Genomic DNA, 25,855 nt, shown 5'->3' on the forward strand with positions numbered 1-25,855 from the left:
AAAATGTTACTTTATTCTGCACATATTATATAAATAAATTTTATTGTATACTAAAAGTATTACATGTTATTAAGCACAGAAAATGGATTGTTTGCATCATAAAATGGTTCATTTACGTGATCATCAGCACTATAATATTCAGTATCACTTTCAGTTGAATTTTTTCCAACAGTTTTTACACGTTTAGGTTTTAGTTTTTGTTTTGTAAGATTATAATCATTCTGGAGTAATAATGGAAATATTGGTTTTATTTTTAATAAAAGTATATTAAACAATCTCAAAAGGCTTGGAGACATGTTAAGAATAATTTCTATGTATGCTTCAATATTATTATTATGCATTTTAAATTTATTACTTAAATTATACAATAATGTGCCATGAAAAAGATTTGCAGTTTTTATTTGTGGATAAGGATAATCTAAAAGTGTATTTAAATTCATGATATGCTTCAAACAATTCTGAAACTCTGCAAATACATGAACTATACGTCTATTCAATTTTTTTGGATTCATATATAATTTTTTATCCATTTCAAAGTGAGAAATAAAAAATGGCGCTGCTAAGAGGCAATCACTGTGGTCAATTTGATTATAAGCTTCAATAACTGTACAGTTCATTGGATAGTTTGGCTTATAATTATTTACTTTTCTTTCCTCTTTGATAGTTTTAATTGTTTCACCATATTTATTTAAAAACTTACCTATATCTCTATATTTTCCAATTCTAGAATCTATTATGTTAAATAACATACAAATAAATATAGAGTATAAGTAAATCTTATGAGATAGACAAGGATCTTGTTCTTTTATCCAATACATTGCACATCCAACATACAACATCCATTCTGGTAGAAGTTCATTTATAAACTCTATGTTTGCGATACCTAAAGCCTTATTTAAAATTTCTCTTCGGATAATTAATGGAATTTCTCTAAGATTTTTTAGAGAAGGAAGTTTACAATGGTTTATGATCTCTGTACCTTGTAATTCCCGACATATAAGTTCGCTGTTTTGATTTCTAGTCATATATCTCATATAACGTACTTTATCATTTATTCCTGATTTTAGAAGACCAAATATGATGCTGACAATTTTTAAACTTATTGTAATGCTTGAAGGGTAACAGTAATCCTCTAGTTGTACAGAACAAATATACAACCGTCGAACTATCAAATCCATAAAGTATGTTGGATATCTAGCCATAAGATATTCATTTACAAACCATGCAGGCAAATTCCTAACAGCTACATGTTCAGACATCGATTCAGTCTCATTGAGCGTGTTTACCATATCAATGATATCTTCATCTTCCTCTCCACTTGTTTCAAAATCTTCATCTTCGCAAACTTCTTCTACATATGTTAAGGTATTGATATCTTCATCAAATTTAAAACTTCTATTCAAATGATGGGTATTTACACGAGCAACATAATCCCTTGGGAATCCTAGTGGTATGAGTATCTCTGCAGATGCATTTGTGTAACCATTTATATTGACCTCTATTAAGTTCAATATTTTCTGCCTCCAAGGTTTGGCTAATCTACTTAAGACTCCTATGATTGCTTTATTCAAGGTATATTTACTCAACCAGACAAAAGTTGATTCTATACGAAATTGTTGACGATTATGTTTCCTCCTTGACGCCCCTCTTAGTTTCAAATGACGAAAGAAATTTTTAAAAGTTCCACGTTTAACGTAGTCATTACCTAGTAATACAGCAGCCAATGGTAACAAGGACTGATCTAATCCCCTAAAGGAATGAAGTAAATATTCGACTCTATATATTTTACAACGTAACACATAACCATTTCCATTTGAGCTTTTAACTACATAATCGTCTAATGTATCAAATGGTATGTACAATGGTCCATATATATAAAAATCTGAATCGAGGCTGAGAACAGGACAGTTTAAGATTTTTGCTGCTGCAGCTATATCCTTGTCAGCCTCAAACAGACATTGTACATGACGAATATTCTTTTCTCTCAGTACATCCTTGAAAACATCTGTCAGTAATAAAGGGAAAAATTTCATTCTCAATTGACTACTTATATCAAAGAACGATGCTGTACGAATCTTCTCTTTCGTTCTGCTTATGATAGTTTTCATTTTTTTATCCTCGCAGCCGCCATCGATCACAACCAGCGGAGTTACCTTGCATTTCAATAGATCGTCAAAAAAATTTGATACGTGTTGCGCATAATTGTCGTAATCACCACCAAATACACAATTGCACCTCGCACAATTAAGGTATAATTGGCAAATAATACTGTTTCCATCGATAACTAAGTATGTATCGTGCAATTCATAATATTTTAAATAGAGATATGAACGATTATTTACGTAGGTAGTCAATCCAGGAATTCCCATTACGAATGTTGGAACTTTCTTTTGTTACACGTTTAACGTCTTAAATTAAATATATTAAATATTAAAAATGATTTTCTTATATATTGTATGTTAAAATTCTAATAACAATTTTCAGAACTGAGAGTCAAGAATCCCCCTGTACATCTATTTCCACGTGATCTGCTATAGCAGGGGTTACACTTATAGCACAATATACATTAGCGCAACTGGCGCGAAACTAGGCTCCGAATCGCAGTGCCATTTGAACTTCTGCCTCACTTGCTCTTTAGTTTTTCTTTCTCTCTCTTTCTTAGCAAACAAAAAGATGATTGAATATCTAACCAAACCTGAAGCTGAATTTGGAGGGAATTCAATATCTGTTGAAAGCTGCTTGAAAGCGTTGAAGTACGTTCAAGCTATTTCGAAGATTTTGGGAGAAAAAGGAAAGAAAGCGAAAAAGAATCAATTTAAAATAATTGTTAATTTCTAAAAGTATTTTGATAAATAATTTAAGAGAATTATTAATTTATATAAATATTTTAAATTATATATTCTCTTTGGAAGCACTTTGATCTTAGCTTTGTTTCAGATGTTGCTGCATTAATTTAATAATTAAAAAATGGACATAAGAAAGAAGTCAAATTGTGCAATACTGAGATGCTTAAAACAATTCAACGTGAAGCGACATTATTTTAAATTTCCAAAGGAACAAGACTTATGATTTTTTGATGCCATGCTTCTTTTGAGTAGTATTATATAAATATATGTAATATATAAATTAATATGTTATTGATAAAACTAATACAATTTTATATTACAGATGGTTGAAATGGGTAGATGCATGTAAAAGATATGATCTACTATCTAAAGGTCCACAATCTAACAATATTCGTCTGTACCATTTACATTTTGAGGAAAAATTATTCAGAATTAATAAAGTTAGAGCTAGCCTTCATCCAGATGCTGTTCCAACACTATTATTGGGACGTAATACTAAACAACAGTAAGTTTAATAATAATTGTTTTTTAAGCTTCTACATCAACAAACGTCGAATGGAAGTTAAAACGGAACTTAATATTATTATATATTGTACAAAAATGGTTTATCACACTTTAGTAGCTGAAATATGAAACAAGAAAGGAGTTGGAAGAAATGAAAAATAGGTTGCAATATATATATATATATATTTACTTTAATAAAAAGTATACTTTTATTAAAAATATGATATCTTCGTTTTTTTCATTAATGAAACCTTTACTTTTAAGATATTATATGTTTGTTACCAATATATTTATATACATAGGTATTAAATATATATAAAATAACTTTAAAATAAATTTTAAAATAAAATATATAATGTATAATATATTTTTTGTATTTTTCATTATATTTTCTCTTGTTTATCTTGTATAATATTTATGTTCTTACATTTTTATAGTCATAGTAACATGTGTATTTTATATTTTTTCGATTTTTGCTTTTTTTACTTATTTTTCAGTGTATTAGAAATAATACATTTATTATTTTTATTAAATTTTGATTAACTAAACGTAAAAATAAGTTGGGCAGATAGAGAGTAAAAAAATGCAAGTGAGATTGAAATCCAGGTGGCACTGCGATTTGGATTCTTCTGACGCGCATGCGCACTCAATTTTATGGTATACCGACATCAAAGGTGCCGACAGAAAGTTTCGCTACTGTATACTGTGCTTATACCTCTTATTATACCTTGTGCCCCTCGGAGCCATTTAGTTTCCTTTATTTTTCTTTATTGTGTTGGTACACATAAAGAATATAATAGTTATAGTATATTAGTAGTATGGTATTAGTTGTCACCGCGTGCAATTATTGTAATCCGATTACGCTTGCTATTATCTTTTTTACACGCGCAGGTTGAGAACCCTTGTACTATAGTCATGAACACAGTGGTCATGAACGTAGAAATTGTTTCCAAACAATTCCATCTTCGTGCTATAAATGTCGAATTTATCGTGGAGCATGAACTTTGGCAGGGATACATAAGATTATTGTTTATCGATGTATTCGATTGCCTTTACATTTACAAAAAGTACACATTTTACAACGGAGTAACAGGCTAAACTTCACTTTGGGGGATAAAAAATTGTTAACTTTTTTTACCTAGATTTAATAATAGCTAGATTTGATTAAAGTTTAACTAACTAGTCACTAACCTAATTATCGAAATCTGAGCGAACAAAATCAGATTTAATCGGTATTGAACGACGCCTGCTGAACCGGAAACGTTGCCAAAGTTGTTCGCTAAACTTCCGAAGTTTAGACCTTTTAACCTCGGTTGAATTCGGTTAGCTTACGTTAGCGTGGTTTTATTAAGTTGGGACAATCTGGCCGTTAGGACTTAACGATTAACTAGTAACGAAACGTAGTCCAACTTAACCGATGCTAAAAGATAAAGTCTATTCTCGAGAAATAAATTAGAAGGTTTAAATGTATGAAATTAATTATGTATATATATTATATGCATAAATATATTATAACAGACATCATTTTATTATGTCATATTACCCCCTTTACTTTTATGTACATTGAAAGTATATATCTTATTAATTAGAAATATTTCATATATTACAAAAAAATATAAATTATTTTGTGCTTTCCTATATAATGTAGTAATACATCCTAAACATTTTAGTGGAATGATTTTTAAGAACCCATTTAGTAGGTTTTCCATGTATTATTTATAATTTTGCTGAAAAAGGTAAAATATGATCAATTTTATTAAACGCGAATGTTAAATGTTTCATCAAAATTGTGAATATAAACAAATAAAAGACTTGGTATATTAATTTTGAATAAACGTTACATAATTAAATCAATAACATAGAAAATATATCACATTGAGAAACATTTGATAATTATAAGCGAGACTAGATTTCAAAATATATTACATATAATTAATAAAAGAATGATTAAAAAACTTAAAGTACTATACAGTTTTTACTTGCTCCAGAATAATCTTGTTTATCTATAAGTGCTTTATCCCTTTCATCCCATAATGTCAGTCCATCACAAGCACAAATCTTTTTGGTATTTTGAAACAAACTAGACGAACGAGCAATAATACCACAGGCTAATCTAAAATAATTATAACATGAATTTTAGATGTTATAAAGTGTTATAGATATTAAAATAATATTGCAAAAATATTTTATGTTTACTTATTTCCACTGTTTCCATCAATTTTAGATTTCGGATTGTCACCTTTTCCCAAATCATCTGGCTGTTCTGTTATAACTAAAGATCTCCCGATAATATCAGGTATATTAATAAATTTATCTATTATTCTGAAAGTAGCTCTACCAGAATTGTCTGCCACTATATTTCCCAGGTCTCCAACGTGCTGCAATATAATAGTAATCCCTATTTTTTAATTTAATGTTAGTTTATCGTATAATTAGTCATTGATTCTATTATAATATTATATTTCAATGATCTACATGTCATCATAATCATACGATAAAAAATTACCCGTTTTGATGCATCATCCTCGGGGCCACCATGTACTGTATTATGTGGATTAAAATGTTCTCCAACGCTATAACATTGTTATACAAAAGATTGAATTAAAACAAAAGAAAAGTTGAAGTAACAACTTCAAATGCATAGGCCTACCTCTCACAACCCTGAGAAATATCACCACATTCGTGTATATGCATACCGTGTTTTCCAGGTGTCAAACCATCAATCGTTCCATCTACAAGACATCCATCAGGAATGTGCACAAACCTTATTACACCTATAGTTCTATTTCCTACACTGTATCCTGAATTTCCTCCTAACATTGCAACAGCACTAGAATTATCTATAATATGAAAAATTACACAATGTTATATTACAAAGAAATCATTGCCGTGAGCATATTATAATACTGGATTATCACCTCCGTATCCTTTTAGAACAGCCTTTTTACCGGATTGTTCAATTTTTTCTTGAATTACGGAATATGGCAAATTTGTTTCTACTATAACATTTCCTTTTTCCAATGATACGTCAATACTTTTAATTCCATCTATCCCAGTCAAAACATTGCGTACCGAATCAACGCATTTCTGACAAGTCATGTTCACTGCAAATTCAATCTGAAATCAATTAGGATGGTTACTTGTTACTGTTATAATATCATTTTTCATCTATTACTAAAATTTACCTTTGCCATAGTCATTTTGGTGTATTTCTATGTTGTTTCCTACTAAATAACGATAAATTAGTTTCTCAATGTTGTGAAATAAAATAAATTTATCTTTACCGGTTTAAGGTTACGGATTCTCATACGATAAGCTAGCAAGAGCTTCTAGCTAGCTTGAATCGAGTGAATGTTCGAAAATACCATATAAACATTGAGCGTAACGGATTGATATAAATATTAAGGTTAAGATCTTCCTGTATTAAGAGATTTTTATGAAATTACAAAGAATTAGTAAAAAATGACGTTTCCTAAGGAATAACATATACATTTCTCTCTCTCTCTCTCTCTCTCTATCTCTCTCTATATATATATATATATATATATATACTAATCGATATTACTACTATTTCAAAAAATATTTATTTGTAATAGGAAACAGCCAATGCTTTCAACTTATACAGTAATAAAAGCACAAAATTCCTATTGTTTAATGTATAGAAACAACAATTTTTAATAGTCATTGTATTATCAATTCTCTTTGTACCTGTAAGGTTAAATAAATACTGTGTATTTAATTGTAAATATATAAATACAAGTTAATTTTTCAACGTTATCGTTGAAATTTTTGTTGAATTAATTTTTTATGTACATCAGTATATTTATTATAGGTACCTATACTACTTTGGGTTTTAACCGGCGCATTGTCGTGAATGCTTCGTTACGATAGTTCGCTCATTTGCCACACGGTACGCTCTTCTCCCAAGCTTTCTATTTTAGAAATTGACTGCCACCATCTCTTATTTGTAAAACTAGAAATTTTGCAAAGCAATCACTAGCGGCAATTCGCTATATTTAGAATTTTTCTTCAGTAAAGGTACGTCTTTGCTCGACTGAGCCTGTATTCTCCATTCTTGATTTTAAAGTAGAGCCACGCTAAAATTGATTCCTTTCTAGACATTAAAGGCACAACGCAACAATGTGGACAACCAATACTGTGGCGAAGTCTTAATGTTTCAAATGACTATAGTTATTTCTAAGAGAAAATCAACGGCTGATAGATTACGTATAAAAGAACAAACGAATGTGAATTGCATCCTTTATCTATCGACGATTTATAAGCTATTTGAAAATATGTCTGTGACCTTTGCTCAACGCGGCAGACCACCACCGAATCCTGCCCAAATACAGAAGGTAACAGTATTACGTGTATCGCTGACAATATACTATACTACTTTTCCGAACATATCGTTGTTACATATCTAAATTTGTAATATTTAACAAAGTAATGTTTAGTTAAAATTTTAATAAAACTTAAGCAGTACTTTATCAGGGACAACAAACATACTGTAAATTAGCATTTTGCAATGTTAAATATTTATGAGTGAATTCAATTTGTTTGCATAGATGCTTGATGAAAATAGTCAGCTTATACAGACAATACAAGAGTATCAAAATAAAGGGAAACCTCAAGAATGTATACAGTAAGTGATAGTAATTTTAAGGTATACATGTTGTAATAGTAATAGTAATATTAATAAGAATTATAATAGCATATTTATGACATGATTTTCTTTTAGATACCAACAAATGCTACATCGTAATTTAGTGTATCTAGCATCTATTGCAGATGCAAATCAGAATATACAAGCGTTGTTACCAGTAAGGAGTCTTTTGCCCATTTAAAATTATCGATATGCGAAATTAAACTATAAATGTACCCAAATTATTTTTATTTCCATGATAAGCCCCCGCAAGGAATACTTAATGGTCCACAGCATGGTATGATAAATCCACAAGGCCTTCCAAATGCTCCTACAGGATCAGGTGGACCTGGCGCAGATATTCCACCAAATACTCAACCAACATTACCAATGTCGAGTTTTAGTCAAGGCCAGCCTATGTCGCAGGGTGGATACAGGGGCCCTGTTATGCCTGGACAAGGACCTTCTATAAATAGTATATTACATTTTGATTTAAGATCTTTTAATTAAAATTCTTAAAATATTTAAATGATTTCTTAACTTTATTATCTTAAAGGACCACCTACTGCACCTGGACCACAACAATATAGAGGACCACAGGGATACCCTCAGCAACCTTCTCAACAAGGTTATCCTGCGCAATATGCTAATCAAAATCCTGGTTCTAATTATCAAGGACCACAGGGATCAGCATACACTCCAGGCCAACCAAATCAATATGGACCACCAAATACTTCTCAGCAGCAGGGGTACAGTACATCCACACAACCGAGCTATTGTCCTCCAACTACTGTAAATAGCTATGGTCCTCAACCTGGAGGATATCCACCACCATTGACGACTCAGCCTCCTACAGGATACGGACCACCTCCACCAAACCAACAAGGCTATCCACCTTCGAATCCTTCTCAACAAAATTTTCCGTCAAGTGGGCAACAACAACAGCCTGGACAATATGGCAGTCCCAGCCCGCAACCGAATTACCAACAACCTCCGTCTCAAGCTCCACCTCAGAATACGTACGGAGGTGGTCAACCGGGGAATTATCCTCCTCCCTCGTCTCAAGCATACGCAAATAATGTCCCACCTCAAAATTATCCAGCTCCCCCTACATCGAGTGCTCAACCCCCACAACCTGGATCTCAACAAAATACCGGGCCAAATTACGTTAATCAGCCGAGTCCTGGTCCTGGTGCAACGCAGTACGGTCCAACATCTACGTCTCCGCCGTTTAGTACTTCCTCTGCAAGTGGAGTGAACACTTACGCTCAGAGTAGCCAGCCAACGAGCACACCATCCGCTTCGACTCAAACTTATCCGCCAAGCAGTGGCCCACCACCTACATCGCAGGGTGGAAGTTATGCTCCGCCTGGTCCAGCTCCATCTGGATATCCCGTGCATCAAACCCCTCATCCAGCATCGCATCCACCGCACCAACCACCGCATCAGTCTCCGCATCAATCACCTCACGCTGCTCATCAATCACCTCATCAGCCTTCACATCAATCAGCGCATCAGCCACCTTCGCATCCATCTCCGCATCAATCACAACAGTCTCAGCAACAATCACAGACACCGCCACAATCGCAACAACAACAGTCTCAAAGTCCTGCTCCAAGTGGGTTTCAACCACCGTCAGGACCTCCCCAAGGCCCTGCTCCACCACCAGGACCGCAACCACAGCCTGGATATGGTCCAGCTACTACACAGACGTACGTCCCGCCAACACCAGGCGGACAACCACAGGTATCTCCAATACGTGAAAATAAATAAAGGAATGATTTCAGAAGTGAAAAATGAAAATCATGAAAATTGATAAAAAGAAAGTTGCACCGAAATTTTTATTTTCGAGAGAAATGATTTCCAGGTTCATCAAGTACGCGGGAGTATTATACTAATAGCAGGACGCGAGTATCCATGTAATCACCAAGATCTTTATCATACATTTCATTGATAATGTACATACAGATATGTACTCTTGCTTTACTTAAGTGTTCAAAGTTACTTTTCTCGAAAACCAAGTCCTCTTAATTTTGGTCTTATTTTCACTTTCAAAATCATACCTGTTATTTATCTGCAATCGAAGAAAGTATATAACGCGATGCTCGTAAAAATTCTAGGTGTATACCCCTCACCCACCTCAAGGTGGTCAACATTACGGACATCCACAGTATCCGCCTCAAAGTTATCCACCACCACCAGCAGGACAAGGATATCCTCAATATCCACCACGACCACCTGCTGGCCATATGCCTCCTCCCCCTGGACCTCAAGGACCGCCGCCACCAAATCAGTATGCCGGTTATGGATATCAACCACCTCCACAATAGATGAGAATATGTTAAAAAAGTAAACTCGTACGATATCCAGTCTAATATAAGAAAAATATAAGGAAAATGATTTAACTACAAAACTCGGAGTATATGGTATATAAAAAAAATATTAATTTAATTCTTCATAGAATATCGTCCAATGTTACATAACAAAGCAAATAATAAGAAGTGTACATTACCATGGAAAGGTATTGTTAAAATATCATTACAATTGTAATGAGAAATCGTTCGAAATTTTCTAGATAACTTGAAACTTTCCGAACGAAATACACGTGGGCTAATATTATTACTAAATACACTTCAATACAAAATCTTTATAGAATTTATGGACATTGCATACTGTATACGTATTTTAATATGTTTGGAAAATGTTAAAGAATTTGAAAATTCAATTTTTATTAAAAACAAATTATTCGGAAAATACTTTGATTCTGAAGATATTTCCATAAATCATTTGATTCGATTCAAAGTTTTATAATTTTTACTTACATACATTCATGTTCCACATTCACATATAGTGATTTTTATATAATATTACTTTGTTAGAAGAATTGTAAATCTTTGTTATTTAATAATGGAATACACACGAGTTTATAGAGCATGTAGTAATGTGTATAATTTGAGAATTTCAGTATATGTAATACAGCATAAACATATCCATTGCACCGAGATAAAATGTATGAAACTTGGTACGACATGGACTACCTATTTACAGCTTCCACTATATACGTTTGCCTTAGAATTAATTTTCTATTTACTTATCTTATTTTATATTTTCTTGATTGTCATTAAAAGATTTATGAATTATTGCATGTTGATTCTTATATTTTCTTTCAAAATTCTTTTCAAGCGTATCTTTATTTTGACAGCAAAAGATAGAAAGTTTTATTATGTGTATTTGTTATTCAAACAATTTTATATACTTTCATATGATTATTCTTTTAATTCTTTATTCTTTATTAAGAATTTTCATACCTATGATTATGTTTCTCTATTCTATTCAAGAAAGACTGTTTTCTTTTTTAATCATATATAGTTCTCTCATATATTTTGTTCTCTCTATTTATCCGGTATACTATTTGAATATAAAACTGTGGGTAATGAAAAATAGGAAAGGTCTTTTATTAAAAATATATTTTTAAATGTTAGTGCCTAAAATAGAATTTCTTCACATTAGATTTTAATTTAAAATTCATCTTTCGTCTTTCTTTGCAATTTACAGTAAAACATATAATACTTGTCATTTACGAAGAACATACAAAATTTGAATGGATATATTTTTGCATATAAAAATCGGACATGAAAATAAATTGCATTGCTACTTGGATTTAATTAAAATTAAAGCTCCATTTTATGCTTTGCATTGATGTTATAACATTTACAAGAATGTTTGGGTTGCAGTACTTCTTCCATGTTATCTAGTACCTTAACTTTATTCTTTAAGCGTTTACTCCATTCCTGAAATTTAAAAAAAAAAAAGAAAACATGTTATACTATGATATATATTTAAGAAAAAAAATAAATGAAGTTAAATCTGTATAATTTCAACGGGAATTTCTTACATTAAATAAGGTTACGTGATAGCATAATACATGATGCGGTAGTAAATTATCTCTTGCAAACTGTCTAGCAGATTTTGTAATTCGTAACGCTTCTTCGTCGTTGTCTTTAGCCCACTTGATTTTTTCAACAAGATCTAACAAATCCCGTCTAACAGGCATATAATGTTTCCCCGATACAAGATCATTGTAAAAGAATTCATAGTATTTCGATTCTTGCTTTAATACCAAAGCATCTCCAGCAAGTAAATATGGAAATCGATACGCAGCTACTGTACCATCGATATTCAATTGATATTTATACTGCAAAAGTATTAGCAATTCTCTATTATAATATTAAAATTCCATGACCTACAGATTTGCGATTCTTTTACCTTAAAAAAATGAAAAAGAGATACATGGTTCTGTCCAGGACCGTATTTGTCCATTTCGTTTTTAAAAAAGAAAAAATTTGTAATCGAGACGTTAAAAAGATCAGGATATTTCCTTGAAATATCGATCAAGTCGAGTCGTTCTCTGCAGGAATCACGACCACGCCAGAATAGTTTCTCTATCTTTTCCTTCCATAGTGTATCCGTATTACCTTGTACAGATAGGATATCTAACATTACCCTGTTTCATGTTTAATATCAGCAAGGCATAAATATTTAATACATGGCAAGTATATGAATATATTAAAACAACTGTTCTAACTATAATTAAATTTTTACCTTCCCATTGCTTCTAGTGATGATTCTGTAATATCATAAGTAGGCATAACGATATCCTTTGTATCATAAGAGCCGCACCAAGAGAAAATGGGATAATTTTTGCCAGTTTGCGGAACAAGAGGCCAGTCTCCCAAATTTACAAAAAATTCAATATCAGGCAAAATAACTTTACGGGTGATAGATAAAAGGATCGAGTCCATGAATATTTTGAAGCCAACATGTCGTCCGTAACACACCCTAAAAATCTTATTTCATCTAGTTTAATTCAATTATAGTCTTTTAAATCGATCGTAAATTTACAAGACGTATCGATGCTTACTTTGTTAGACTTTATTATGTAATGACACAGACTAACGCTTCCTGGCTTGTCATATGCTTTCACGATACTATCACGTAGTTTGTTGAAGTCTACATTTGTAAACGGGAGAAGATCCTTGTGTATTTGCGTATAATTCCTGGAGCATTCAAAGTTCTCTAACCAAGTGCCAATCGATGAATTTGGACAATAACACTCTTCTTCGTAAGTGGGTCCTAAAAAATGTTGTTAAACCGTTTACGTATCGTATAAAATGATCAAGAGAAAACAGTATAATAGATAAAAAAACTTAATACCTTCCGATTTTACCGACAAGATAGATGAATTCACTGTTTTTATTTCTAGTTTGAAATCGAAGCATGTATTGTGCAATTTATATCTAACAATAAAGCTTCCGTCTTTGCAATCCAAAGTTTGTGTCCATACATGACATGTATGACCCATCGATGTTTGACCTTGTATGGAAACGGATATTGTATCTTTTCCAGGTGATTCTGTTAAACTTGAAAATGTTTAAAATAATTTTTACATAAACGTTAAAAATACACAAATGTGTAAAAGAAAAATAATTCATATTCTGACATTTTGAACATTTTTTTCGATTTCTGATCATAATAATGTAATAAAATAATAAAATAACATACTTTTTCCCGTATAAATCGATAAATTGTAAAAAAATGTATCTCGCCCGCATTGTTATTTTATCCGGTTTCAATCCTGGACCCCAAATTATTGTCTTCGATGAATCTATCTCAACATTTCTAACCTCTTGACAAATAAGCAACAATAAAATCGATAAAAATTTCATTTCCGTCACGGATAATGCCAGATCTGCTATACTGCGAATACAATTGTTTCGTTTATGAGAAATTTACACTTTGGAATTGATTGGCACAATTTCAAAATATAAATTAGAAGGTCGTTCCTTTCGTCGTTTCTTAACAGTTTTCGCGCTCTGAATAGACTTATTATAGAAGAAACATTTTAAGCAGGAGCACGCTTATTTTCAAACGCGTTCGATTCTGTTGTTCGATAATGGTATTTTTTAAATCGAAAGATAATATCAGAAACCTGAAGTTAATCGAAATTGTAACTTTTTCTCTAACTACGGTTTCGTGACCTTTGTATGTATACAAATACGAACGAGTGAATGAACGAACGGAGTACCTATTAAAACAGTGGAAGAATGAGATGAAATTTTCAAGTATCGCGACAATAAACCGACTAAATACGACCTAACAACTATAACTTTTCAATTATCGTCAAATGGGTCGTCAAATGCTTTCATGGTAGCCAACATGTAAGAGGTCCGTTTCTAGTATTATTATACGTCACAGTTCGCGTATAATTTTTGCTGTTAGGTTATTTTTGTTTACCAGAATTAGTAGCAATTGGTTCTACGTAGAGAAGAGAGAGAGAGAGAGAGAGAGAGAGAGAGAGAGAGAGAGAGAGAGAGAGAGAGAGAGTGAGGGGGTTTTTAATTAACGAGAAAATTGATTAAAATAAAATGCATGATATACACGTAAATTTCTATTATGCAATGGAGACGTATCGAATTTGTCGCATACAAATTTCTCTTAATTCTCAGGTGAGAATCTCTTCGGTTTACGGAATCGCCGGAAAGTGATAGAGAAAAGATGTTTTTCGAATGCCGCAGATAATAACAGCTTTGTTTGCTATAGAAAACTTACAAAAATTTGGCATATATTACTATAGTAACTCACTGGTAGATTGTTTTTTAGTAAGTGCTAGTAGCTCAAAATGGAGTGTAATATTGATGATTTACCAGACGTCCTATTAGAATATATTTTAAGTCTGATCCCACCATACAAAGATCTTCAAGAATGTAAACTTGTATCCAAAAGGTGGTTCCGTGCCACCAAAAGTATGTAAAATTACTTTACTATACTAAACTAACGTGGCAATTGTTAATATATTCGCAAGCATTAACAAAAACTTTCGTTTTCTCATAGACGTGATACAACACAGTAAAGCACATTTTCAGAAATCAGTCGCTTATGGATCATTGTTATGGAATCCTTGTCCCTCCAGAGACTGGATGCTTACAATTGCAAAGAGACATTCGCATTCTGCTTGTACATATGAAAACTTTATGTATGTTTTTGGTGGATGTACTGCTGCGTGCACAACATTCAATGATTTATGGAGATTGGATCTGGACACTAGAACATGGGTCAGATTAATTACCATGGGAACCTATCCATCTCCCAAAGCTTGTGCGACTATGCTGTACTATAAAAAAAGCTTAATTTTATTCGGTGGATGGTCTCATCCATCGCCATATCCTGTACATCAGGTATAATCGATTTAAAATCGTAAATAACAAGGATGAAAGCATTTAAGTTATTATATATGTTTTCAGCAATGGAAATTATTCAATGAATTACACGTGTATTCTATAGAATCCAACAAATGGGTTGCTATAAATACCTTGGAAACACCTCCACCTACTTCGGCGCATTCTGCCTCGATTCATAATAACTATATGATTGTTTTTGGTGGTATATGTAATGGATATAGGTAATACATCTTGAACTGTTGTCGGTGTGTTAGTGTTAAGCATTTTAATTCGATTTAATAACGAAATATTGTTTTGAGATAGATCTAATGACGTATGGTGTTTGAATTTGGATTCGTATAGTTGGCATAAACAAGCTACTTCAAACTTGAAGCCACAGCCACGATATGGTCAGTCTCAGATTGAGCTTGGAGATAAACATCTTCTCGTGCTGGGTAAAATTGAAAAAGATATTTAATATTTTTAATGTTCTGTGGAAATTTTCCTCGATTTCAATAATTCCTATTTTTCATTATTATTATAATTAATCATAATATTGATTAGATTATTACGATTAGTATGTTTTAATAAGTTGTAAGTTGTATGTTGATAAGTAATTTAAATATTTAAACAATTAGGAGGCTGTACTGGACCTAATGCTGCTATGAACGATGCGTGGTTACTGAAAATGGAAGGTACAGCATGGACGTGGAAAAAAGTAAATATGTACAACACGGAATGCGCGCCTACACGTATCTGGTGCCATCAAGCTTGCAAGGTAACGACCTAAAATACTTAGTGGAAAATGTGTAAAAAAAGTTTAATGATTTTCGTTAAAACAAAACTTAAAGTATCGGTCAGACAATTAAATCGGACATTTCGTATGTTACAACCTAATACAACATTTATTTTCCTTTCTACCCGATAGGTGGGAAACTATGTTATTGTTCTTAGTATAAACAAATGCCAGAACAAACCAAACGATATGAGCATATCATTGAAAAAGGTTACTTGTCAAGCAACACCTCCACCAAGGGAAAGTAACTCGTCCCCTTTACATGGAAGGTTTGAGTACTTCGAGTTTTTTTTTACTGTTAGTGCTAGTTATGAATTTAGATAAACCTACAATACGATATATCATTTTTAGACAGGGACAGCTACCCAATATCGATAGGGACGTAAATATCAATGGTCGACACGGATCTTTCTCAGAAATATCTGTACAGAATCCACGTTCTTCGGCTCACGCTGCAAATTTTACAAAGAATTTGACGTTACTCTATGATAATGTATTAAGTATGGCAGCTTTTCGTGACGAGCCAGTACGTTACAACGCAAACAGTCATCGACAACGTCAATTAGAATCTCTTCGTAGAATGGAAGAAAGTATAAGAAGTCGTAGAATGCAATCAAAACCTGTGAAAAAAACAAAAAATACGTTATCGATATTTGTATTGGATATTACTAATGTCTTATGTGATGAGTGCAGCGCTTCGTGGATTCCTTTGAAACACAGTGATCAATCAGGTCCCAATGAAAGAATACTTTATTCGCTTGTAGCTGGCCGTGGTGAACTAATAGTATTTGGAGGCATTGGGAAAAAACAAACAACTGTACAAACCCATCCTGACATGGATCAGCCTGAAGTATACAACGATCTCCACTTTATAAATCCACCAAGATATGTTATTTAATATCCTGTATCTAACAGTACATAATGAATCTCTATGTTCAATGATAGATACATTAATTTTATTGGCATTAATTTTGACTCTGTCATAAACTACTATTTATTAAAAATTGATTTAATTGGAAACTAAAAATTTATACCATGAAAATGTACAGAATTTCTGTCGTATATAAAGTTTAAAAGTATTGATTTATTTCTTCTAAGAAAAAATAAAAAAAATAAAAAAAAAACCAAAAAAAGTCACGTAGAAAAGTCATCCTTTTCGAATAGATTTGTGATAATTGTCAGCTTTATACAATTGTATATCAGTTACGGATTATAGTTTTATTGATGGATTTTATAATTTACACATTTCTCACATGTTGCAATTTACGATGCATTTTAATCATCTTCACCTTCGGTTGCTTTTAAACTACCAAACACTTGCGATGGAATAGTTTGCTTTTCGATAGGTATATCTGAAATTAAAGATATGAACGAAGAAAATAAAATATGCAATATACGTGTTGCTACTAAAAAACTGTCCAAGGCAATTTATAAAATTAAATGTGATAAAGCGTAATAAAATCTTAAATGTGTTATTATATGTTCTGTTGAAATGTATAATCATTACCTTCTTCTATGTCTCCTTCATTCTCATTAACATCATCGATATCAATATCTATTTCATCCGGATTGTTTACTTGAGATTCCGGTTTACCATCTTTTTCTGTTATACCGCGAACAAATTTAATACTGTCCTTATATGCAGCAACATTATCTATAATATTATATTTATTATTTTATTAGTGAAATTGAATATTCAACATTAAATATTTTCGTACATAATAAAAAGCATGAAACCTGTGCCTTGTGTTTTGCTATCCAAAAGACGCATTGCATCTACTGGTACATCTGACGTTGGATTCGATGCGTTGTTTAACATTTGCGCAGACATCATATTTACTTGAGTATTATACATAGCTTGAACGCTACGCTTAATTCGAAGCATTTCACGCATCGTATCTTCATTGCCATGTCTTACCTCGAACTCTTTCCATATTTGCCAGAAATTTGATGTCACCTAAAGTACAAAGCACAACATACATCCGTGTTTGCAATATTAATTCTCTAATTTTAAAACAGCTCTATTAAACAAGATTTCATACTCTTGGATCGCAAATCTGACTGCAGTGCGCATATATCGCTCGCGCTCTATCAACTTCTCCCAATTTTGTCTCCATTTCTGCAAACCGTAAACACATTTCCCTCGTATTATCTTCGTTAAGCACTTCAATAGCTTTCTCGTATATTTGCCTTGTTTTAGGTACACCGTATATATCTGCTGCTTTTTTAATGTATATGTTGAACATCTGTAAGAACAGATTTATTTACAGTACAACGAATTATATAAAATTATGTTCATTACTTTCTTGTTAGAATTATTTTTTTATACCTCAAATCTTTCTTCAGGAAGAACAGCACTTGTTGCTCGTTCATACACAGACATCGCGTGCCTAGCTAGACCATGTTCCTCTTCTAATTTTGCGTATAATAAATACAAAGCTGTAACGATATAAAGTAACAAAATCACTCTTAGCATACGTATAAATCATACGCATGTTACGTATGTAAAAAGTACCTTTGGCATATTTTGGCGGACAATATTCCAAACACTGTTCGAATAAATCTCGCGTCCGTTCTAATTTTGTGCCACCGTAACGTTTTAAAAATTTTGTAAGGTAGGTATTCCATATGTCGTATACGTTGGGCCACTTGAATAGCGCAATGCCTTTTTCATAAGCCTGAAAAAATACTTAAATGTTATTAAAATGATAATTTATTATAGTTTGCAACATTCTGTATGTGGTTTTTTATTGCTTACCCTGAAGGCTTCTTCAAAATATTTATTTTCTTCTAAAAATAAACCGTAATTAATAATGATTTGTGGCGTTGCTATTTTTAAATCTATAATTTTGTCATATACAGCTTTGCATGTCTGTGAAAAGTTACAAGTATTATAAAATTGTAAAACTTGTTGAACGAAATTGTCACATATAATCTTGTAAAGTATACCTTAAATGTACCAAAACTTTCTTCTAAATCAGCATACATAGACCAAACTTTTAAAGATTTATATAATCGCATTTGAACTGTTTCTGTCTCGTCATGATATGCTACTTTTCGGAATGGCATTGCTGTGGCGCGATGCATAAGTTTTAATGCTTCTTTATAATTTCTGCACGAATAAAATGATCGTGTTATTATCGGGGAAAAAGCACCAGTGTATAAAGCACCAGCACATTTAAAAAGGAATAGTTTATACATGAAATAAAAGATACGATACCCATGCCTAATTTCCATTTCTGCCCATTCACACCATACAGAGGCAAGGTCATCAACTTTCGTATAAGGAACGTGAGTCGCTTTCTCGAAAACTACTCTAGCATCTGCTATTTGACCATTTTCTTCGTAAAATTTACCAAATTCAACCCACAAAGTATGCAATTTACCTACTGCCAATTGTGGTTGCACAGTTTGCACAGCTTCTGTATATGTATTGATAATCTAGAAAGAAAAATGAATAATTAAAATATTAAAATAGTTCAAAAATTCCTCGCTATAGATTTGCAAAGTTGAAAAATGATACCTCGTGTGGCTGTCCTTCATACAGCCTAACTCTTTTATGCCATTCTTGTACATTATGAGGATTTTGTCTGAGTAGTACAGAATTTAGGAGCAATAAACGTCTCTCCATTAAATGTTCAAATCGCGCTAATCTCAATTCCAACTCTATATCGTCTACAAAATAAAAAATTATATATTATAAATTTTATAGAAAAAAATACACGTACATATATATATATATATACATCTACGCACATCCATACCATCTTCAGTAGGATTCTTCGCAGCTTCTTCCAAACGTTTGCTAAGACTAAGCTCTTCAAATTGTGCATAAGCATCAAAAACTTGGGTAAAATCTCTGACAGTAGTCACTGTTTGAATAGCTTCTTCATAAATATCTCTTGCCTATTAAGAATATAATAAAAAATATTGAAGTTTTACAGAGCATGTGCATTACTATCAATTTTAATAAATCAAATTTAAAAAAGTAGAGAATTGCTTGTGTGAATACCCTTTCGAATAAACCGCTACGAACGTAATAATCCGCCAAAGAATTCCACAATGGACCTAACTGATCAGTATAACGTCTCAAACCGCCTCTAATGATCGCGTCTACATTAAGAGATTTTATTTTAGAAGGATTTTTTGATATTAAATCGCACAGCTCGTTCCATAACTGATGATTGGACTTCCCATGCTTTGAGACAAAATCGTCTTGATTAACAATTTGCGCGAGCTTCACAGCTGCTTCATCGAGTCTTCCAATTGAAATCAAGTATTCTATGTACTCTTCTGTATCTTCTGGAGCTAACTAGAAGGAAACTACATATTATCAAATACAAATGGTTGAAGTAAACAGAAATATATTTTACCTTACTTTGAGATATCTTCTGAAAACTCTGACAGCAGTTTCATATACATTATGCTTCTTCAAAAATTCAATATATAATGGCCATATACGATGGTGTTGTGTAATAGGAAGAGCTCTAAGAGCTCTATCAAAGACTTGACGAGTACGTGTAATGTAACATTGCTCTGTCATTAACGTACAATAGTCCATCCAAATTCTAGGCATTTTGTGCATAAAAACTAAAGCGCGCTCAAATGCATTGTTCACATCTTCATAAAGCGGATCTGTTATACACCTCCCTTTCAATTGACTTACACGTTGGCGTAGATAATTATACCACAACTTATAACTAATAAAAAAGAAATAGTGTAAATATTCTATAAAAATTTATTTATCAAATAAAAGTGGAAAAAGACATGAATCTTACCTTCCAGGAAGTTCTTTTAATGCTCGTTCGTATACAATATTTAAATTGCTACTTTTTGTACTTTTTAAGTGATCTATATAACGTTGCCAATGTTTTACAGAATAAGGGTTCCTTAAAATTTCTTCTTCATACGGTAAATCTTCTTCATTCTACATAATCGAATAACGTTAAACGAAAAATCGTTACGCAAAAGAGTGCGAGGTTATTTATAATGAATACTTACGAAAACATATAAGTTTCCATCCGGATCTTTGCGTTCCAACATTATTAAAAATTCTATTAACTAATTATACGAAATATATTTGATTCAATTATATTTAAAGGGTTAATAGTATCCCTTATATGAAACTAAATATCAATCGCAATAGGTTATTTGCTTGATACACTTATACACTTGCTTATACACTTGATACTCAAACCGGGCTCTATACAACATTTCCATAAAGGTGCTATTTCATTGATTACTTGTAGCTCGAAATATCGTACGTGTTATATTAAGAAATGAACATACTTTATTTTTAATCGAGAATTTTCGGAAATACATTTAAACATTCATTGTATTACGATTAAATAAAAATTTAATGCATTTTCGCTTATATGTTTTCAGAATAGGCCATTCTTCATTATTTGAACGTTCTAATTAATAAAAAAAATCTACAGAGAGTAGGTAATATATATATAGTTAAAGAGAATTTAAGATAAAGATTTTTCATTCGAAATCAAGTTGCACAGCCTGTCTACCTCGTTTTAGAACGAGTGAGCGTGACAGCTGTCATATCGAAAATATGATTGAAATAGATATCTTTTAATGTAAACAATTCGATTCATGCCGGAGGTGGCCGATTAAAAAAGTTCACTAACCGCTATTGGTAACAAACTATTCCATAGAATTAATTACGTTTCAACGGCACATACAAATAAACGTTGTAAAGGATGACAATGGGCGATGAAACTCCAGTTACATCACTGGTCCTTCCTGTCATTTTAAGACCAATATTAATGAAGGTATTAAACATTTTGATAGTTTTATAAATCATAATTATCTTGCAGAATAGATTTCTCGAGCATTAAACAAATCTTCAAACGTTTTTACAAATTAGTTTTATTAGGAAAATAACGTGTTTGTATTTATTATTTATTTTCCACTGTTATGTAGCTTGAGAGGCAAAATGTGTTGGCTGCTCAAACGTTGCGTACAGCTTTACTGAAAGCTGAAAATTCTCATCCAGGGATCACATACGATTTAATTCTTAGTATAATACGACGAGCAGAACTTAATCTTGACATGAATGAAAGTGTTTTGAGATTGCAAGGAGCTGCCTCTGATTATGATGGTATAATTATAATAAAATTAACTTTTATTTTAATTAATTAAAATTATATTCCTAAACTTTATTCAATCTGTTTAACATTTTGTTTCTATTTTACATATTACAATTACAGTAGTAGAATATAGATCGGCGCGTTCCGAGGATGCTTTTCAAGAATTAAATCGCAAGTCAACCTCCTTAAAAAGAATACTTAGCAGGATTCCTGATGAAATAACGGATCGTAAAACTTTTCTAGAAACAATCAAGTATATTATTATATTTGTATATCGCAATAGGATTGAAGGTTCTTGTTATTTATAGTTCTGTATAATTATGTGGTATCTATTTCAGAGAAATTGCAAGCGCAATAAAAAAGCTTTTAGATGCAGTGAATGAAGTCACTACATTCATTCGTGGTTCTGCTGGAAAACAAGCATTAGATCAAAGGAAAAAGGAATTTGTTAAATACAGTAAAAGATTTAGCAACACATTGAAAGAATACTTTAAAGAAGGACAGTGAGTATTATTGCATTCGAATTTTCCCCTACTTATTCATTTTTTTTCAGTCTAAACAACTGCTCCCTTTGAAACTTGTAATTGTTATAGAGCGAATGCAGTGTTCGTGAGTGCATTATATTTAATACATCAAACAAACATGATTATGCTCACGGTAAAAGACAAATGTGAGTAATTAAAATACTGTTGAAAAATACCTTTGCAATAATTAAATAATTTACACAACTATTATAAAATTTATAACATTCTAATTTTATTCATTTTGTTATGTATTTAATGATAGGATTTAAAGGTAATTTAATACAAATTATACATATATATATATATATATAGTAACATTATTTTATATGTACTATATATATTAAAGTTATAAATATATAATACTCTATGCACAGATAGACACATAAATACATAGGACACAAGATTCTAATTAAAAAAATATATATAAATGTTACTTGATGCATTATGCCATTGTTTTATATACAGAATAAAGTATTTCACTTTAAACAAAAGATTTAAGAAACTTGTCAATGACAGCGGAGATTTGAAATGAGGAAGACGTCTGTCGAAATATATATAAGAAATAAAAATTACTTTATTGATAACAAATGTACACAAATGTGTTATACTTTCCATGTGGAATCTACATCCTCTATCTACATTCTCATTGCATTAACAATGACAATGAGTAACAGTAAGGATTAATGATAATTGTAATGAACATCATTTGAAAATGTACAAATTCTTTTCTTCAAGCACGCTTGCTATCTGCAAATGCTCGTACAATACTGCCAACACCACTGATATTGTATACTTTTTCATGCCAGGTTAATAAATGACTACTGCTACCTTCAGTTGGAATTTCAAATCCTCTATAAATATATTTCATTAAAACATCCAGCAAGTCACGATCCAACTGTACTAAGCAATTATCAATTTGGGTAGATTTAATGCTTAGCAGAACTTTTAGTGTTAAATTTCTTGCGTTATCCTGTAATGTTTAATTATTCCTTATTTTCATTATTAAATGATTATTACCTATTTTTAGTTTTCCACAAAACTTTATACTATATATTTCAACGAGAATTTTCTAAAATGATAGAAAAAAATGTTTAAATGTAAAGTAAAGTGAAAATTGATTGAGGTTACCTTCACTTGTTGATTTTTACAACCAAGTGGGGCGGACCTTAACACCGATATCAAAGCATCAGCGTTTTTACCCTTGAATAAATATTAAGGAAAGTACTATGAGATATAAGTGAAATTACTATAACGTTATTATACGATGATTGTATTCACGTAAAGGATATTGGCTAAGAAGTGTCAAAATTTCGTTTTCATCTGGTCCCATAGGCCCTCCTATTCCACCATCGGCATCTTCTTCTCTAAAATTATTGTCACTGTATTGATCAACATCGATTTTTCGAAACGCAGACGCTGACGTATCTTTTTTGCCATCATTTCTTGACATTTTAACTCTGTACTCGATGTTTTACCGTGATCACACCCGGCTTATCAAGTAACGGCATGGAATGAATGTTCATCGGTCTTCAAATGTGTAGTCTACGTAATGTGCCTTTTATACGAGCAACACTAAAACGTGAATTCCCTTAGAAATTATTATCCTTCTCTTTTATAATAAAATTATATTTTATTCACTAGATGTAAATTGTTGTTATATACGTGAAATTTTAAAATATAAAAATTAATGTTGGATTAATCACGTTCAAAAATTCCACCAATCACAAACATGAAACATTCTTTCTATATTAATACAAACGAATAAAAATAATAATTCACGATCCAAGAATTTCATGTTTCTTAGAAAGAAGTACAGTGTTGATAGCTTGTATTTTTGTATAGATCTTTCCTATAGATGTAGTCTATTCAAAACGAAGATACAACAACAACAGATTTGCTATTTTAAAAATAAACCACACTCCGTTGCCTTCGTTTTGTTTTTATAAAAGATTAGGCGAACATAAATCTGTGTGTATCTTGAAAGTTATAAGATTTTAATCAAGTTATGAGCTATCTAAAGCTTGTGACCAAATGTTATACTCCGAAAATTCTATGGTATCAAACAGATGTTACAGTTGTTATACGAATTTTACTACAAGATGTAGCTGAATACTTTCTTCGAGTTGAATGTGATCATTTGTTGTTTAGGTATGTTAAGTGTAACGTACATACAAAATATATCTAATAAACAATGTGTATAATATTATTTTTAGCACCATAGTAAATTCCAAGAACTATTACGTTTGTTTATATCTGTTTGGGGCTGTAGTAGCGGAAAAAACCACTCATAGAAACTTAGAAAGGGAGATTAAGATTACACTTGTAAAGGCACATAAATGTAAAATGATTATTCAATTTTTTTGTCTTATTTTATGTTTTATTTATTTATTTATGTATTTATGTGAAATTTATGTGTATAGGGACAGAATGGTTGAGATTACCTGTTGGAAGAGAAAAAAATCCTATGATTAGTGTAGATCCCGATCATATATATATACGCGACTGGATTATGGATTCTTTGAAAAATATTGGTAATTATATCATACATCATTCAATTGACGACCCTTACTTGTTTATGTTTATGTTTATGTTTAATCGTATATTCAATTATTTTAAAACAATATTAATGGTTAATAATGACACCTTGTCAATCTTTATTAATTATTAACATTACGCAAAGTTTAACAAAAGTTGTTTTATCACAGAAAGGGAAAGTTTTACAGAATATAAACGTAGGCATGATATAATACAAATAATGCCAGATGTACCTTCTACAGATGAAGAAGAATCTGATGATGAAGCAATGGATGCCTTATTCTTTTAATCTACCTGTATGCAGTATGCATATAAATATATTTTCATGTAAGATTAAATTTTTCAAGTTTTTTAAATTTTTATATGCACATGACACACATTATACATTGTACAAAACTATAAAGTTTTACCATGTAATAAAGTCTTAAAAACATGACTTTTTCATTTTAATTTTATTTTGCTGAATATTACTTTTGCAGTATGTCGAGAAAGTACATTAATAAATTTAATAAATACTGTATTGCGTACTATACATAAGAGTACAATTTACACTATAAACATCCACATGTAAATACAAAAGTAGAAATAAAAAAGAAAAATAAGGAGAGAATACACCACTTTTGTTTCATGTGTAATACTATCTAGAAAGAGATTTGTAACAAGCATAACTCTTGAATGTATCTTTAT

The 25,855-nt window shown here is 31.5% G+C and overlaps 9 protein-coding genes across 15 annotated transcripts; 4 read left to right on the forward strand and 5 right to left on the reverse strand.

Annotated features, from left to right (window-relative positions):
- Positions 1 to 3: 3 nt before the first annotated feature.
- Positions 4 to 2,460, reverse strand: Ast (single-strand DNA endonuclease protein asteroid). Of its 2 annotated transcripts, XM_076899028.1 has the most exons (2): positions 980 to 2,460; positions 4 to 883 (listed from the first exon to the last, which is right to left on the reverse strand). In XM_076899028.1, the coding sequence occupies exons 1-2, from the start codon at positions 2,367 to 2,369 to the stop codon at positions 60 to 62; spliced, it is 2,214 nt and encodes a 737-aa protein (XP_076755143.1). In that variant the 5' UTR covers positions 2,370 to 2,460; the 3' UTR covers positions 4 to 59. The 2 variants fall into 2 exon arrangements, with proteins under 2 accessions (XP_076755143.1, XP_076755142.1); XM_076899027.1 differs by having other exon boundaries at positions 6 to 2,459.
- Positions 2,461 to 5,222: 2,762 nt separating this feature from the next.
- On the reverse strand, positions 5,223 to 6,690 carry Ccs (copper chaperone for superoxide dismutase). The gene is made up of 6 exons (XM_076898790.1): positions 6,536 to 6,690; positions 6,269 to 6,467; positions 6,001 to 6,190; positions 5,857 to 5,923; positions 5,547 to 5,728; positions 5,223 to 5,463 (listed from the first exon to the last, which is right to left on the reverse strand). Exons 1-6 carry the CDS (start codon positions 6,548 to 6,550, stop codon positions 5,307 to 5,309), a joined length of 810 nt encoding a protein of 269 aa, XP_076754905.1. The 5' UTR covers positions 6,551 to 6,690; the 3' UTR covers positions 5,223 to 5,306.
- A 547-nt stretch (positions 6,691 to 7,237) lies between these two features.
- Positions 7,238 to 10,377, forward strand: LOC143425771 (uncharacterized). 2 transcript variants are annotated; one of them, XM_076898760.1, is made up of 7 exons: positions 7,238 to 7,388; positions 7,478 to 7,705; positions 7,919 to 7,995; positions 8,092 to 8,173; positions 8,260 to 8,470; positions 8,552 to 9,741; positions 10,116 to 10,377. In XM_076898760.1, the coding sequence occupies exons 2-7, from the start codon at positions 7,523 to 7,525 to the stop codon at positions 10,323 to 10,325; spliced, it is 1,953 nt and encodes a 650-aa protein (XP_076754875.1). In that variant the 5' UTR covers positions 7,238 to 7,388; positions 7,478 to 7,522; the 3' UTR covers positions 10,326 to 10,377. The 2 variants fall into 2 exon arrangements, with proteins under 2 accessions (XP_076754875.1, XP_076754876.1); XM_076898761.1 differs by lacking the exon at positions 7,238 to 7,388 and having other exon boundaries at positions 7,422 to 7,705.
- A 1,194-nt stretch (positions 10,378 to 11,571) lies between these two features.
- LOC143425773 (protein O-glucosyltransferase 2) lies at positions 11,572 to 14,185 on the reverse strand. Of its 3 annotated transcripts, none has more exons than XM_076898764.1 (7): positions 14,163 to 14,185; positions 13,210 to 13,368; positions 12,917 to 13,128; positions 12,598 to 12,842; positions 12,262 to 12,499; positions 11,891 to 12,190; positions 11,572 to 11,786 (listed from the first exon to the last, which is right to left on the reverse strand). In XM_076898764.1, the coding sequence occupies exons 2-7, from the start codon at positions 13,355 to 13,357 to the stop codon at positions 11,667 to 11,669; spliced, it is 1,263 nt and encodes a 420-aa protein (XP_076754879.1). In that variant the 5' UTR covers positions 13,358 to 13,368; positions 14,163 to 14,185; the 3' UTR covers positions 11,572 to 11,666. The 3 variants fall into 3 exon arrangements, with proteins under 3 accessions (XP_076754879.1, XP_076754877.1, XP_076754878.1); XM_076898762.1 differs by lacking the exon at positions 14,163 to 14,185 and adding an exon at positions 13,558 to 13,731 and having other exon boundaries at positions 13,210 to 13,415; XM_076898763.1 differs by lacking the exon at positions 14,163 to 14,185 and adding an exon at positions 13,558 to 13,674.
- Positions 14,186 to 14,380: 195 nt separating this feature from the next.
- Fbxo42 (F-box protein 42) lies at positions 14,381 to 16,947 on the forward strand. Of its 2 annotated transcripts, XM_076898854.1 has the most exons (8): positions 14,381 to 14,501; positions 14,656 to 14,798; positions 14,887 to 15,230; positions 15,297 to 15,454; positions 15,537 to 15,667; positions 15,851 to 15,990; positions 16,141 to 16,277; positions 16,360 to 16,947. In XM_076898854.1, the coding sequence occupies exons 2-8, from the start codon at positions 14,675 to 14,677 to the stop codon at positions 16,904 to 16,906; spliced, it is 1,581 nt and encodes a 526-aa protein (XP_076754969.1). In that variant the 5' UTR covers positions 14,381 to 14,501; positions 14,656 to 14,674; the 3' UTR covers positions 16,907 to 16,947. The 2 variants fall into 2 exon arrangements, with proteins under 2 accessions (XP_076754969.1, XP_076754970.1); XM_076898855.1 differs by having other exon boundaries at positions 14,386 to 14,798.
- A 198-nt stretch (positions 16,948 to 17,145) lies between these two features.
- On the reverse strand, positions 17,146 to 21,159 carry Fand (Pre-mRNA-splicing factor SYF1 fand). 2 transcript variants are annotated; one of them, XM_076898849.1, is made up of 15 exons: positions 21,010 to 21,159; positions 20,787 to 20,935; positions 20,387 to 20,708; positions 20,021 to 20,320; positions 19,773 to 19,914; positions 19,532 to 19,683; positions 19,235 to 19,449; positions 18,958 to 19,120; positions 18,767 to 18,880; positions 18,524 to 18,686; positions 18,338 to 18,447; positions 18,051 to 18,254; positions 17,746 to 17,965; positions 17,516 to 17,662; positions 17,146 to 17,360 (listed from the first exon to the last, which is right to left on the reverse strand). In XM_076898849.1, the coding sequence occupies exons 1-15, from the start codon at positions 21,049 to 21,051 to the stop codon at positions 17,284 to 17,286; spliced, it is 2,520 nt and encodes an 839-aa protein (XP_076754964.1). In that variant the 5' UTR covers positions 21,052 to 21,159; the 3' UTR covers positions 17,146 to 17,283. The 2 variants fall into 2 exon arrangements, with proteins under 2 accessions (XP_076754964.1, XP_076754963.1); XM_076898848.1 differs by having other exon boundaries at positions 19,229 to 19,449.
- A 346-nt stretch (positions 21,160 to 21,505) lies between these two features.
- On the forward strand, positions 21,506 to 23,466 carry Ccm3 (programmed cell death protein 10 Ccm3). The gene is made up of 5 exons (XM_076899140.1): positions 21,506 to 21,791; positions 21,943 to 22,120; positions 22,230 to 22,362; positions 22,448 to 22,612; positions 22,703 to 23,466. The coding sequence occupies exons 1-5, from the start codon at positions 21,720 to 21,722 to the stop codon at positions 22,785 to 22,787; spliced, it is 633 nt and encodes a 210-aa protein (XP_076755255.1). The 5' UTR covers positions 21,506 to 21,719; the 3' UTR covers positions 22,788 to 23,466.
- On the reverse strand, positions 23,184 to 24,155 carry Arpc5 (Actin-related protein 2/3 complex, subunit 5). Its single transcript, XM_076899141.1, has 3 exons — positions 23,923 to 24,155; positions 23,762 to 23,834; positions 23,184 to 23,603 (listed from the first exon to the last, which is right to left on the reverse strand). Exons 1-3 carry the CDS (start codon positions 24,081 to 24,083, stop codon positions 23,364 to 23,366), a joined length of 474 nt encoding a protein of 157 aa, XP_076755256.1. The 5' UTR covers positions 24,084 to 24,155; the 3' UTR covers positions 23,184 to 23,363.
- A 464-nt stretch (positions 24,156 to 24,619) lies between these two features.
- On the forward strand, positions 24,620 to 25,778 carry LOC143425830 (uncharacterized). Its single transcript, XM_076898868.1, has 4 exons — positions 24,620 to 24,781; positions 24,847 to 24,971; positions 25,054 to 25,164; positions 25,339 to 25,778. The coding sequence occupies exons 1-4, from the start codon at positions 24,639 to 24,641 to the stop codon at positions 25,455 to 25,457; spliced, it is 498 nt and encodes a 165-aa protein (XP_076754983.1). The 5' UTR covers positions 24,620 to 24,638; the 3' UTR covers positions 25,458 to 25,778.
- The last annotated feature ends 77 nt before the right edge of the window (positions 25,779 to 25,855 follow it).

The sequence above is a fragment of the Xylocopa sonorina genome, chromosome 8 (assembly GCF_050948175.1).
Source record: "Xylocopa sonorina isolate GNS202 chromosome 8, iyXylSono1_principal, whole genome shotgun sequence".
Lineage (NCBI taxonomy): Eukaryota > Metazoa > Arthropoda > Insecta > Hymenoptera > Apidae > Xylocopa > Xylocopa sonorina.